Here is a 15,087-nt window from a genome sequence, read left to right on the forward strand (position 1 = left end):
ATGAAGATTAGAAAATCGCGCCATCACATTTTCGGGATATGGTATTTCGAGAATGGTATTGAAGTGAAGAGACAACAAGAACATACGATATCGCAACCGTGAAATTATTATTATTCTCTTACAATATCTATCTCTTTAATGTTCTGTTCTTGAGCTATAAACCGTCATTCGTGTTTGTACATGAAAGTATCCAAAAAAGACAAAGCACTGCTCGGATATTTCTCTCTTATTCGTCTCTCATTCGCTCGGACTTCGGGAAAAGCTCCCGCGCTTCTCTCTCCTATTATTCCGAATTTTCCCTCTTTTTTTTTACCCCCCCTCCCCCCTCGTAGAACCACTATGTGGATTTTAATGAACACCGGCGGTGCTTTCAACGATCGGTCGATCCACACAATGAACGCAACTTGTCTTTTCCTTTTATTATTATTTGGCAGTGCGAAACAACCGTGCTCGTTCGCTTCCTCTTTCGCTACGCAATTCGAGTCTTGTCGAGTCTTGTCGAGATATGAGAAACGCTACATCGGCTACATCAACCTCGGTGAAACGGCGAGAAATCGTGAGATCGTTCGGGCCCCGAAAAAAAAATTCGGACCGAATATATTTCAGGTGGTTGGTCGCGCCGCTCGATCCTCGCCGCTCCATCCATAGCGCGAAAAATATCGTCTTTCCTTTTCCCTTTTTAAACATCTACAGGGCTCGCGAGATAACGAAGCTGAATTTTAATTTAGGTGGGGCTCACCAGTTTTCATCGTTCCGCGCGCGTATATATACTTCGAGTTTCTCTTTCTACACGCTATAAACCATATTTAGTTTAAACTATGCAATATACTTTTCTACTTTTATACAAGTACAAGCACTTCTCTAATCGAAGCAATCTCGCGGGGCCGCGAGCAGATCATTAAAGTCGTTAAAGGGTTTCAGCAAGCACAATAAGGATGTCCATCGTAATATATTTTAATATACACTATTTATTTAAAAAATAATTTAAAAAAAAATAATCGATCGAATAAGATTGACGTGGTAATTTTTTACAGGACTCTTTGGAACTGAGGAAGAAAGACGTACCTCTAATACTGATTACACGAATTACACGAATTACACGAATTAACGGTGTTTCGCTAATTAGAACTTAGGCGGCCCTCGTCGCGATCGCTCGAACTCTCTTCTCGTCACGCTTTTACATAGAATTTATAATAAATGCAAACACTATATCTGTAATTAGCTATACTTATATGCACATATCTCGGTGGGAGGAGGGGGGGGGGGGCCTTTGCATATCGCGACACATTCAATTATTTACAAGTCCCCGAGCCGCGGCAAAGAAACCCGGTCGAAAATCATATATGTGTCTCGATCTGCGTCCCACCGCCGCCGCCCGCTCTAAATAATATCCCGCCACGATCGTCTTCTCCCGACCTTCGGTGTGCTGCTGCCTTTTTCCTTTATACATTTACAAAGTCTTGTAACTTCTATCGACACGCTTGCTTACATCCACGTACAGTGACGACCGGGTCCGAGGAAAACTGGCGTGCCCCGCCGCGCCGAGCCCTTATTCGCACGTTTGTCAACGTGCAACTTCTAGCTAGTTTCCTTCTTTCCGTCAACGCCGTGTGAGATCCTCGAGTTTTGTATACGTGTGCTCGTAGAAATCCGCTCTCTCGGTCTTCTTCCAGAACGCTCCAGGAAATTCCACGCGAAAGTATCGGTTGCTTTCATTTCATACCCGGGTAAGTATTGATCAAAACGTCCGATGAATTAACGCAATAGATTTCCGTCTTTCCTTGATTTCTCATCTTCGCCAATTCTTTTCAGCTTAAAATTTATGCAATTAACATTCTGAATGCTCCCCAAGTCTTTTGCGTGGATTTTTTGAGAAAAAACGGTAAAAAATTTGTTCTCTGAAAAACGACCCAGCCAGAAATGATTAGAATCGACATCAACTCAACGAAGGTGCGTCGATAAATAGTCGATGTTAAATATTGGTTAATATTTTGTCATCTTCGATCTCATCATAATTGTTTTTATGTCAATTAAGCAATTGCGAATATTTCTGCAAGATTTCTATTGTTCTTTCGGTCAAATATTGGCTGATATCTTGTCATCTTCAACCTCACCACAATTATTTTTATGTTAATTGAGCAATTGCGAATATCTCTGCAAGATTTCTATTGCTGTTTCGGTTAACTCTGCACCGAATCAGTGCAAAGCACAATATTCATCAGACAGTATAACATAATATATATTATGTATTCGAGGTAAATTGGCCGAAAGACATAGAGATCTTTTAGAAATCTTCTAGAAATAAATTACTCAATTAACAGAAAGACAATTATGATAAAATCAAAGATGACAAAATATCGACATCGGCCATTTATCGACACTTCGATGTCGATTTAACTAATTATTTATGGCTGGAGAGAGATACTTTGCATACTACTAGATAATTAATTCAGTGAGGCTTGTAATTAAGTCGTGATTAAGTAAATATACGGAGAATCTCACAGGTAAAATTTCTTTCGTATTGCTTTCATTTGCGCTTTCTTCTTCTAATTTTTGCAAAAATACGACGCCCACAGAATTCCTGTACCCCTCCATACTCTCGCATTCCTCCTCTTTCATTCATCCCTTTCATTCTTTTCCTTTCGCGTGCTCATCATATTTTGTCCTATATTAATTACAGCTAATCTCTCATTCTCTCTTTCTCTCTCTCTCTCTCTCTCTCTCTCTCTCTCTTTCTCACGTTCTCGCACGCACCGTTCAAAAGAAGTAAATCTACGACGTATATATTTATGTTGTGTACGTGTATGTCTGTGTGTTCCGCAAATTTCTTTCCAAAAACCCGATAGGAAAAAAAAAGAATAAGTGTTCGCATATTTCGCTTTATTATATTTTCCGCTCTTTTTTCCAATGCTAATACAGACCTAATTAACTTAGAGAACACTTTATGTTTCTCTTAAACGTACGCCCGTATTATTTAGTGCATTGCGCAGCATCGCGTGGATTGATTTATAATTTATATAATTCTATTTAAAAAAAACCCGCACGAAACGTGTAAAAAAAAGAACACCAGAAATCATAGAAATGAGATGATTTCCGTTCAGGTCAGACTTCGTGCACTAGAAAAACGTATACAAATCGTTTTACGCGTGCCCTCCCCCCCAGTTCTCTTTCAGCCTTCCGTCTCTTTATTATCATTATTATAAAAAATTCGACATTGATTCTACAACGATAATTTAGAATTGTCAGCAGGCCGATACGAATGATGGTAAATACACGAAATGCTACAGTTACGCGTGTGTGTATGTGTGTGGCTAGGCCACGTGTATTTTTCAATATTCTTCACAGTTTACAGAGAAAAATTTATTCACCGCCGTCGATTCGGACGTGTTAAGAAATTCGGCCGTCACGCGACAGCGTAAAGAAATTGTTTTAGCTAAATGTAGCTAGTAGTTTAGCTAAGTATGTAACGTATGAGAAAATACTTAATCGGAATTAGACTCGCCAATTACATAATTATACAAGAGCGTCCTAAACATATTCGCAACCTCGAATAAACTTATCGTAAACAAGATCGCTAGGGTATCAAACCGAGCTCGTCCGGAAAAATTACCACAAAACTAAAATTCCTTTATTGTACTTTTCTGTGATTCTCGTATTGCCGATCCGTTCGAATTTAATTTTACATTCGCGAGAAGTAGATAATATAACTGGAAGGACCTTCGAAGAGTGCATTCCTCTCCGTGTCTCTCTCACTCTTTTTACCATTTGTCGCGGTTCTTCCATTCCACGAGATCAAGCGCGATCAGGTAAACCGAGAGTTCTTTCTATCGTTTCACCTTTACGCTAATACTACGAAAATGATTTAAAAAAAAAAGAATTACTTAATAACTAATAAAACCTCTGCTCAGCTCTTTTTTTTCTCTCTCTCTCTCTAAATAAATTATATCTAAATATCAACTAAAGAGCCGTGAAGTACGATCGATCTAATTGGTCGGTTGCAAAGAAAGACATGTTCCGTGAAACGATTATTTGTTGCCAGAAATGGCAGATAAGTTTTCACGTACGTAAAAGATTGGTCCCTTACCTAATCGATACAATCTTGACTGACGACAATCCGTTTTACAATGAGCAGAGATCGTGTGACAGAAAATTGGCAAGGTGAAATGATAGAAACAACGGTCGGAAGGAGAAATAATCGCGCCACAAAAGAACAAAAGTTAGACGATGAACGTATGAATGATCGAAACACAATGAGATATGAAATGCGGATGTCGAAGAGAAGCAAGGATTAAATATACAATTTTCACTTCATTCGAAACTAACACAAACGTTTAAAATACGTCACAAAGATACCCTTATTTTTCGAGCATCTTTTAAGCAACGTATCTCGATTTTTGTGTTATTTGTACATCTTGATATATTGATATTACTCTAACAACTCTTCTTCGCTCTTTAAATCCAACTTTTATATCTTATCGTGTTTCGGCCCGAAAGCGGGATCACGAAGAACACATGAACGATTCCTCACGAAAAACATCGTATGGCATTGAGGAGTCGTCCCGATGAAACTTTGAATCGATTCGAAACGCGAGTAAACAGGACTCCTCGGCAGAACGCGTGATATCTCTTTTCTCACCCTCGTCCTGTTCTGTATATGTCTCACTGGCAGTGCCTTAGATCACGTGCACGACGAAATTTGGCAGTGCGCGATACATGAGCGCTCGGAGAGAATATCGCCGGTTTTAAAGAAAACTATAAAAATTAAATAATTACTTTTCTAAAGCTAAAAATAAATCATCACTCCATTTAGATTTAGAACACAGGTTCAGGGCGCGAATAATTAATTGTCCCAAGTTCACGGATATCGTCCAAACGTAAAAATTAAATTCAGCTTACGGCATAATTTTCAAATTAACTTGCAAAGCGTTATGTAAATGACTTTCTTTAGGAACGGCGATATAGACTCGAAAACAGTGGCTGCGGCTAGGCCATGTGTGTATGTATGTGTGTGTGTATGAATGTACGTATAAAGAGAAAAGAGCCGACGACGAGTTTCTTAGAAGCACGATATGAACGAATATATGCTCGTGCAATAGAGAGAGATACTACGTTAGAGGCGCGCCGTTAGAACGACGGGGCTGGCAGTGCGTGATTCTGGCAGTGACGCGTTTATATTATCCGGTGTTGATCTTTCGGTCCCTTCAAAAGGAAGGAAGGAAATCCAACCGCCGTATGCGTGCCGCCCTCGCGGGGACGCTGTGCTCGAAAATCAACGGATACAGAGAGATATACCTTCTTTTTTTAGATAGCTTTCGCGTACTCGCGAGTGGCTTGCCTCAACGGCGACGAGTAACAAGCCCGCGGCTGCGCGAGTACAGGGTTTTCGTGTAATATGCCGTTTCGTTACGATAATTTCAACTAAGTATTTACATTTACAACTTCGCGGCCTCGCGGTTCGCGACGCGCCGCGCACGCCGCGCGCACGGAACACCCCCCTACACACGTGGGCAGTTTTGAGAAAAAGTAAATTGTCATTCATTAAAATATCATGTCCCATGGGACGGACGTGACGACGACGCGTTATCGGAATGGCCGCGCTTCTTGTTACATGCATCCTCGCGCGTCAGCTAGAGATCTATTCGGTTATACACTTACAATCATACTTTATAATAATAGTAAGAATAATTAATTGATTAATTATGTCGTAGAGCTCTTAATTAGTTATATTGGCAGTGTTTCTTAGCTGGTGTGTAAATGACGTACCGTCTTTGTCTGTCTGTGTGTCACATACGGTCTCCATTTCTCTCTCCAACTCTCTCTCTCCATCCTTCATTCACATTTTATCTACTCATCCATTCCTATTTTCTCTCTCAGTTGTCTCATCAATTTCTCATTCAACGCACTTTCAATCATTCAACACACACGACACGACGTATATTCTTCTCCTTCGCGAGTCTTAATTTACATGAAGTTCTATTCGCTACGCATGTACATGCACGCGGCGTTGCTGCTCCGCGATCGTCCACAAGCATTCATGTGGTCGCAAAATTTATCTTTTTTTGCAACCGCGATAAACTATGTACGCGCGGGAGCGGCGACGCGTGCACGTCTTGCTCTTTGTTCACTCCCTTTATAGCATTCTTCGCTTAACAAGTCGTGGGAAATGTAACACAGCCTACGTAATTTACCCCTTTTGAGGGTAACAGCTCATCGGTTGCGGTCGCGCAGCATGTTAACTACTCCCAGTTTTCTTCATCTTAGCACTCGATTAAATTTTGCGCTCTCTGATGCGACGAGCGTACGTTAACACGCTGCGCGAGACTCAGCAGAAAGATAAAAGTAACGCGATGATGAAGTACACGAGAACACGTTTCAGGCACGGAAACGAGGCAAGCTCGATGCCGTGCGCCTCTCCCTACAAAAGCTGGCTCGGGCATGCCTCGGGCCCTGAGAACACTATCATTTCCTTAATTTTGTTTTTTGTACATCGCCTCTCCGTTCCATCTCTACGAAGAACGAAGAGAAACAATCCTCGTTAGAAATCTCGGGTGGCGTACGTGTCGTCCGATTATTCCGCAATCTTTCAATTTCGTGCCGAGCTTCTCAAGCCTGGGAGACTGTCAACCCCATTCAGGGAAATAACGGCGAATTCGGAGCATTATCACTCGGTCTCTCTTACACACACACATGTGCACGCTTTCATCCGTACTGTCTTGCATCCTCACCTAACAGCCTAAACCCGCCCTTCCCCGATTTTCCCTAGTCTCTCATACAATCCCGATACAGTCTTCTGCGCCCGTTTCGTGCTGTCCACGATCATCTTCTTTCTTCCCGTGTCTCTTCCTCTTCGTGTCCCATTTCATGTCATCACATGACGACGACCGACGCGAGTTTCTACCGAGTTGTAAATCGAGGTAGACGTATCTTCTCTCTTCTTTTACCTTTCTCTCGAAGCATCGTCGGAGATCGCAAAGACCATCAGTTCCCGGAAGTGCCAAGGGGCCGATGTTAGATATTAATTGAGTCTTAAGGCCACCAGAGTGATTATCTCCTTATAAATTGTTAACTACCGCTTAAATATTTTGTCTGTGCACTCCCTCTGTTTCCTTTGGCAAAACCAAATACGCAAAAGCTCTTTACTGCTTTCTTTTTTTTTCGCTTTTTGTCTTTGTCTACCGTTCCTGCCGCTTCCCCCGCGCGTCTATCTCTGGGATCTTGATCGGCAGTAGATCGGTACAAAACGTATCCACAGTGAGGCACTTTCGAGGCCCAGACTTAGCGCTTCCGAAGCCGACGAGCGTCGAAATATGCGAGGTACTCGTGGCAGAGATCCGCGTAGAATTAGCGCGATTAGTAGATGTATCCATCGATAAATAATGACGAAGATGTTCATTGCTGAGCAATATTCTCGTCCCCGAAAACGGAGGACGGACGATCGCGTTCCCCTTTGTTCATCCTTCAGCCGTGTCCCTTGTTCTTATCGCTACTGTCTGCTACTCGAGTCATCCTGAATTTATCTCTCAATTTCCTTCGACATTGCGATTCTTATTTCCTAATTGATCTACAAGGATTGGTCGTTCATCTTCAGATAAATTATCTTCTAAAGCGGCCTCCGTCTCTTTCGATACGTTCGGGTATTTCAGGTCGCACCGTCGCGGCCCTCGTCTTCACCAACCAGAAAGCGTTATAGACTGTGTCGTGCTCTCGTGTCAACGGCAGCACTCTGTTCTTCTTCTCTGGTTCAGGTGTCGGCGCTCGTTAGGTCAGTTCTGGTATGCCGATTGGCCGGCATTATCACGAGTCCTTTACCGGCTTCCGGCGCTGCTTCGCTCGCGCCGTCGGCGGTGCGCGACCGCTTATCGCGGGATAGAGAGCTAAACTCACTTGTTCCGAGTTACTAGCAGCCGCTTTGCGAATACCTACGTGTTTCGTACTTTGTACTTCGGATTCTAATACCCATTCGTCCGGTTCTCTGTAAGAAAAGCAACGACAAAAGAATGGATCATGAGTCTCTCGGATATCGTGCGTAACTAGTTAAAGTTTATTTTTACATGGAAACTTACATATCTTGAGGATACCACCGCAGTAATACCTTCGTCTTCCCGTCCAATTCGACTCTTTTCGCTAAAACCTGGAAGAGGAAATTTATTGAAGTAAATGAATTTTACAATGTTAGCCGTATGATGCAACAATAAATTTCTTACTTGACTAGTTAGTACCATCGAGTTTCCTGGCGTCTCAGCTAGTCGCCCTTGCGTCCTCGATGTCGCTAGTTCCTGTAGCCTGTGCTGGAGACCCTCCATTATTCCCGAGTCAAAGTAATCAAAAAGTCTCGCTGCAAAAAAGATACCGTGATGGAAGAAATCTGTAATCAATGTGGAGTCGCAATGAAAAGACACTCACCTGACCAAGGTTGCCGCCTATATCTAAGCTTCTTGCCATTTCTTCTAACGAGCTTGCCGCCATTCTCGCAACTACGTCTCCCGTTACTGCTGCTCGTTTCCGACTGATTGAAGTGACCATTTACGTGCCTCTCGAGGGCGGTCTGTAAATAAATATGGATTAGTTTTTGAATATTTTCCTGGACAAAAATCAATGATATGAGGGAAAACCCTCATTACCTGAGAGGGCGGTCTGTAAATGAATATGGATTAGTTTTTAAGTATTTTCCCGGACAAAAATCAATGATATGCGAAGAAAACACCAGCGTTACCTGGGAGCTGAATCTGCAACCGCAACCGTCGACGATGCATCGAAAGGGTTTGTTACCGCCGTGAGACAGAACGTGTCTCTCTAGCCATCGCCGGGAACATGACGTCCTACCTTGCACCTTGCATCCCTGCCAATGACAGACGAAATTGTCGCCGCCAGTTTGCGTGTTGATGTGTGCAGCCTATAAAGAATACAAATTGCATAAATTAGATTTTACATTATTAATAGTAAGTTGATTGTTCGAGTAAGAAATACAAGACTCTATTGATTGATTTTCGGGCATTTTCTGCGAAGGCTAAAGATTTACGGTAAAAAATGTTCTCTCACGTACCTGTAGATGCTCTAAAAGACCACCCACAGACTCGAAGCTGGCTTCGCACTTATCCCAACGACAAATCCCGCTGTCAGTAGCCTGCGGTCTGTCCTTCTCGGGCGCTCGTGCCGGAAACCGAATGGTAGTAGGTGCTGAGAGGATAGGCGACGGTTTCGATTCGCTGCCTCGGGAGTCCTCCTCATCTACATCGCCATCCTCGTCCTTACTGTCCTCCTTCGACGGCGAGAATAGCCTCGAAATGGGAGAGTCGTGGCCGCTCTGCGATCTTAACGCACCCAGGATACCTCCACAGCTGTTCGTCAGGTTGTTGTTCTCATTCACATGCGGCTTCGCCGCCAAGATTGCCTTGAAGTCCAACGGTTCGTCCAGTAGTGGCGAGGCGGCAGTAGCGGGCGGGGAGCTGCCCTTAGTCGAATTAATACTCGCGTCCGAAGTTAATCTGTTTAAAAAAAAAAAAAGAAAAAGTTATTAACCAGAAAATGGCCTTTACTTACCAGAGTGTTCCATTCCTTTCGACTAAAAAAATTACATGTTTGGTGAATTAATTTATAAAATCCGAGCTTCACGGAAAGTCTTGGAGACGCTTTGGAGACGTTTTTAAGATATCTTTTAAGGAGTTCCGAAACACGTCTTTGAGACATCTTTTAGACACGCATGTTGCCTGGGAAACTTTTTCTCAATATGCATCTAATAGCAAACGACTAGATAGTTAAAGATGTATGTCAGAAGTTCAAGGATAACACCATTGTCATAACATTTTGCTGAGATATTCATTAATGTAGTTTGTTTCTACATGTGAAACTCGAAGTCAATTTACCGTAGCGTTTTCAAGAAAATTATTATGAAATATAACTTTGTAAGACGTAGTCTTATAGCGAACAGTGCACACATTGACCGTTCATCTATTACAATATCTCATACTAACAAGAAAAAATATATTAATGTAATCTGGAATTGTCAACGACGTCATACACCGTAAAATATAATTAATTCACCACATAATTTAGGAAAAAATTGATCTTTAATGTTGGAACTTGAGAAAATCTCATTCCTATTGACGTTCTGAAACTTGGCAACGAATAAAACGCGTATAATATAAGTGTACAGCCTCCAAAATTAGTTTGTTGTGTAAAACTATTTTTTCTATAAACTTCTAAAAGTGAAAGAAGAAAAAAAGACAAGAATATCAAATAATCTTATTGATAGATAGAGGCCGTTTAAATTAAAAAAAAAACTTGAGATGACAGTATAAGGTAACGATAAAAATTTAAATTAATTTTGAATTATATATCTTTCTTATTCTGATTTTTTCCAAATTATTATTAATAAAGAAAATTTTTATATTAGAAAAAAAAATGAATATTTTGGAAATGTTTATACTCAATTTTTATTAAAATCCATGGACAATGCATACACCAATCATTTATATCTCACCTTTTATTGGTACAAGAAATATTTCTTGTACCAATAAGAATGAAAAATCATTGTTTTTTAGTAGTAAATCTTCCTTCTAACTTCTCTACGGAGAAGTTTCATTATAATTTTCCATACTTTTTTTTAATACTTTTCAGTTTTCTTACTTTTATTTGCGTTTTCCTATGCTTTGTTAAGGCTCCTGGGTACTCATCGTGGCCATGTTAGATCGTGACATCAGAGATGAGAAATGACACGCTGAGAATTCTTGCGTGCCACTTTTAAATAAAAAAATATTTGGATAAAAAAACATTTCTGATCGCTTCACACACTTATAAAATATTCCGAAAACTATCCTTTTCTTTTGATAGTCAAACAGTAAAAATCATAAAATGAATGTAATACGAAGCCTCTCATACAGGCTTATGCGCAGGCGCATGTCAAGGAAAAAGGATAGTTTTCGGAATATTTTATAAGTGTGTTAAAGCAATCAGAAGTGTTTTTCCATCCAAATATCTTTTTATTTAAAAATGGCACGCAAGAATTCTTAGCGTGTCATTTCTCATCTCTGACGTCACGATCTAACATAGCCATGGCGAGTACCCAGAAGCCTTAACTCAAATATGAATGCAGTGGCGATTATAAGCCAGGATGACCAACTTGGCTGTTTAGAGCGATGTTGCCAAATTTCATAATATAATGTAGGTTTTGCAACAATATCCTAGACAGCACATTATGTCCAAAATCGGGACATAAGACGTCTTTAAGACGTCTTTTAGCCATCATTTCGTAAGACGTCTAAAAGATGTCTGAAAGATGTCTTTTAAACGTCTTATGTGTTCCGATTTTGGACATGCGTGCTCTCTGGGATAACTCTTTTTTCAGAGTTAAAGTAATGTCGATATTTGTTAATATGCGTATAAAATAATGTATTAAACACATTGAATGTTCCTAACAGGGCTGGTGATTTGCTTCGAAGGCTTCGATATTCGAACTTCGACATTAAAATCTTCGAAAATCGAAGTTTCGAAGCTTCGAAGAATCAAAATTACACAATTATTAATTTAGTGTAATAGTAATAGTACCGCAATAAGTACACATTTATAAAATTATATGACAAAATCCGAATAAAATTTCTAATGTTGCAATTATGTCGCTTATGTCGCAAATATATTTTTCGAAGCTTCGAAAACACCTGAAGGTAAATGTACCAATGCCGGGACACTTAATATCTATGTCTGGACACCTTTATCATTTTAGTTTTTAAATAAATATAACGCGAATTTTTTATAATTAAAGATAAAAATATAATACAAGAAAAATATTTTCAAACATAAAAATGTCCAGACATAGGTATGTATCCAGGCATTTACCTTAAGGATGCATTCCACTCAAGGCCCGCAACGTGAGCATTATTCGTTCTTATTTAACATTTGACAAACAACAAGGATGAAATGATTCTAAGAACGTTGCGGAGGTTAAGTGGAACGTGCCCTAAACTTCGAAAGTTTAAAGTTAACTTCGAAGCTGTCGAAGAGTAACAGCCCTAGTTCCTAATTCTGGCGATAAAAAAATAATCCAAAATACGAATTTTGTGTTTTATAGATTGGTAATGAAATCAAGAGAGCTTCTGTACTTTATTTTATAAATTAATTTCTTCAAAATTAGCTAGTAATTCATTTAGAAATGAATAACAAACTGAAAAAATGATACTTACGCTGAGAAACCATTCTGTAATTTAATAACAATTATTTTACTGTCTTAAAATTTATCGAATGCAGTGCCCTGATTCTGTAACTCTTAACGACAGTGTCGTTATCGCTGTATTGTCGTTGCGCAGGTATACTATATGGTAAAAAAGCTACACCAACGAGAATATAACGATAATGTCGTTAGAGCCCGATAATGTCAGTAACAATATAACGATACTGTCGTTAGAGTTACAGAACAGGACCGCAGATGGTCATTTGACTAGAGAAGTGCTACCATACATCTTTAAATTGACTAACTAATCAATCAGCATTGCGTTAGGGCGTGCTGCGAACACGGAATCCAATATCTTTACCTAAGAGGTGAGATCTTGGGCAGATTTTTCAGCACGTCGTTCGAGATTGGCAGAATTGGCAGCGACTTCGGCAGCTTCTTGTCTATCTTACCGTTGGCCCTCGGCACGATGACCACCGGTACCTTTTTCGTGTTTGTCGACGTCAACGTCCTCACTTCCCAGGGCTCGTTGGTCATGGTATTCTGGTTCGTATTGGGCGACACGGTGCCCAAGTATTTAGCAAGGCCGCCCTTGTTCCTCTGCACCACGGGTGGCCTTCGAAATTCCGACGAGCTCTTCGCTACCAGCACCATTTCATTCGTTTTCTTTATCTGTCAATAGAAACGTAACAGTAAAATTTCAGTACTTGTACTATTTATTTAGGCATCCTGTGCGAGAATATCATGTCGAAAATAATCAAACATTAACTTGGCATTTCCCAAAAGAGATAGAAATAAAGTAACTTTTTCGTTAACGTCCACATTAAATAAGTGGGGAGATAGCAAATATAGATACTGTTCAAATATGATGTATGACGTCCTCAATATTTTCCAGGAAATATCTCAGTAACATTGAAAGAAATATATGTTTGCTAAGGGCCGGTCTACAATCAGTCGTATGTCGGAGTCGGATGTCGGAACGTAGCCGATGGTTTAATGAGGAAAATTCGTTTTCGAAAAAGAAATTCTCTTATTGGACCATCGGCTGCGCTCCGACATCCGATTCCGGCATACGACTGATTGTAGAACCGGTCTAAAAAGAGATTACTGTATGATGCAGATAATAGCAACATTGAAATAGTCGTATACCGGACAAAAAATTCGACAAATATTTCGAATAACTTGTCTTGTAATCGCGATGTTAGCCGAGATTTGATCATAATAAAATGAGCGAGACACATTTAGCGTTAAACGCGCGATGCGGTGTGAAACGCGAATTATCGAGACCGTGCCGCGTCAAATTGCCGATCGATAGGACGAGAGCAATTTCCGTGAATTAATATCAACCTATTGGAAAGACCTACACGCGGGTTTGTTAAAAAAGGCTAATTCAATATCCGATAAACGCGTGCTCGCTGATAAGATGAGTCTGTATCTGAAGTGTTCGCGCGAAGTAAAGCCGGTCGATACCTTCAACACTTCTGTTACATTGCGTTGGTTTTCATCGGAGAAGCACTCTCTTCCGCCACTATTCCTTTGGTTTATCTGACTTCTATGTACCGTAAATTAAATACCGTTAAACAAACGATGAGTGTTACAGACTGATCTTGCAACAATCAACTTTATATATTTCTACAATACAACCCTTAAATTAAATTTTTGCCGAAGTCCGGATAAAATGAAGATTGATCGTCCATCCATTTGCGCTTTTGAAACCTGAAAGACACTGAAAAATCTCCAGAGTCTCATACAACTCTCTTAGAATTCAAAATCTGTCAATGCCTTCGTGTTCGAGTGGCTACCTAACATAGATACCGACTGCGACTCATTCAAAAGTAAACCTTACAAAGCTCACATTTCTTTCAAAATACAAAGAGACAGTGGGTTGGGCACATGGGCAATCGAGAACTCATTTTTTACGAAAAGATCTCTCCAGAATCCGCCAAGGGATTTGTGCCTCCGACATCTTTGTCTTTTCGCACAAAATACATATAGATACAGTTCTTCTCGACACATTTATTCGCTTCGATCTCGAGTGAGACACCAACCTTCGGCTGCTGCGGCTTAATCTGCGTCTTAAAGTATTCCGTGATCTTGCCCTGGGACTCGTGGTGGTGTTGGCCGCCCGCGGTCTTTCCGTTCCCCTTGACGGCCCCCCTGGAGGTGGGATCGGCGGCGCCGGAGCGCGGGAGAGCGCCAGCCTCAGGTTCGCCCCTCAGCCTCTTGAATGCGGTGGTGGAGCAGGCGGTCGCCGCCAACGGTGGGGTCCAGGGCCATTGGGGCCTGGTACCGAGCTGCGACGACGGCGCCAGCTTGGGTAGAGACGGCAACGGACTGGCGGATGAGCCGCGTACCGCGGCTACCCCCTCGTCGCTGCTGGTGCTGCACGGCGACCCTGGTTCTGTGATATCGCTGGTGCCGCTGCTGCTGCATTCTCCGCAAGACACCGCGACTCCACTGCGACAAACGAAGAAAAATAGTTTAATGGAAAATCCTCCGGGGAAGAAGCGCGCTCGCAAAATTCGCGTATCGCGAAGAAGTTCGCCCGAATTTTAATTCATTTTATTATTATTGCATAGTATTTTGCTGTTATTAGAATAGAATGTATTCCAGGTCTCTATCGTATTATTTTTTTAACGGCACGTTTCTTAATTGATGAATATAAGTGGATAAATGTGGGATAATTTCAAGACAAGGAATTAGAATTAATAACTAGCGATACCGAGGCATCTTTTATAATATATCAATATAGAAGCATAGTTATTATGATTATAGTCAGCTTGTAACAAGCTGCACAATTCGATAATGAGGCAAAAATCCCCTACGCGACACCACCTACTGCGTTTAACACAGCACAACGTGAGGTATCTCGTTACGGTTGTGTTACGCCCGATCATTATGTCGGCAGAAATTCCGTGTACGTC

The 15,087-nt window shown here is 41.0% G+C and overlaps 1 protein-coding gene across 1 annotated transcript in view; it reads right to left on the bottom strand.

The window, feature by feature from the left end:
- Positions 1–83: 83 nt before the first annotated feature.
- The window catches only part of Jing (AE binding protein 2 jing), a 92,280-nt gene continuing 77,276 nt past the window's right edge, over positions 84–15,087 (bottom strand). The window contains exons 2-9 of the mRNA XM_071713346.1: positions 14,212–14,620; positions 12,525–12,835; positions 9,044–9,485; positions 8,714–8,893; positions 8,404–8,545; positions 8,205–8,335; positions 8,064–8,131; positions 84–7,972 (exon numbers count right to left, since the gene is read on the bottom strand). Of these exons, the coding sequence (XP_071569447.1) occupies positions 7,795–7,972; positions 8,064–8,131; positions 8,205–8,335; positions 8,404–8,545; positions 8,714–8,893; positions 9,044–9,485; positions 12,525–12,835; positions 14,212–14,620 (1,861 nt within the window). The 3' untranslated portion in view covers positions 84–7,794. The remainder of the gene's footprint in view (positions 7,973–8,063; positions 8,132–8,204; positions 8,336–8,403; positions 8,546–8,713; positions 8,894–9,043; positions 9,486–12,524; positions 12,836–14,211; positions 14,621–15,087) is intronic.

The sequence above is a fragment of the Temnothorax nylanderi genome, unplaced genomic scaffold, assembly GCF_030848795.1.
Source record: "Temnothorax nylanderi isolate EJ_2023f unplaced genomic scaffold, tnyl_v1.0 TNYL_tig0123_pilon, whole genome shotgun sequence".
NCBI lineage: Eukaryota > Metazoa > Arthropoda > Insecta > Hymenoptera > Formicidae > Temnothorax > Temnothorax nylanderi.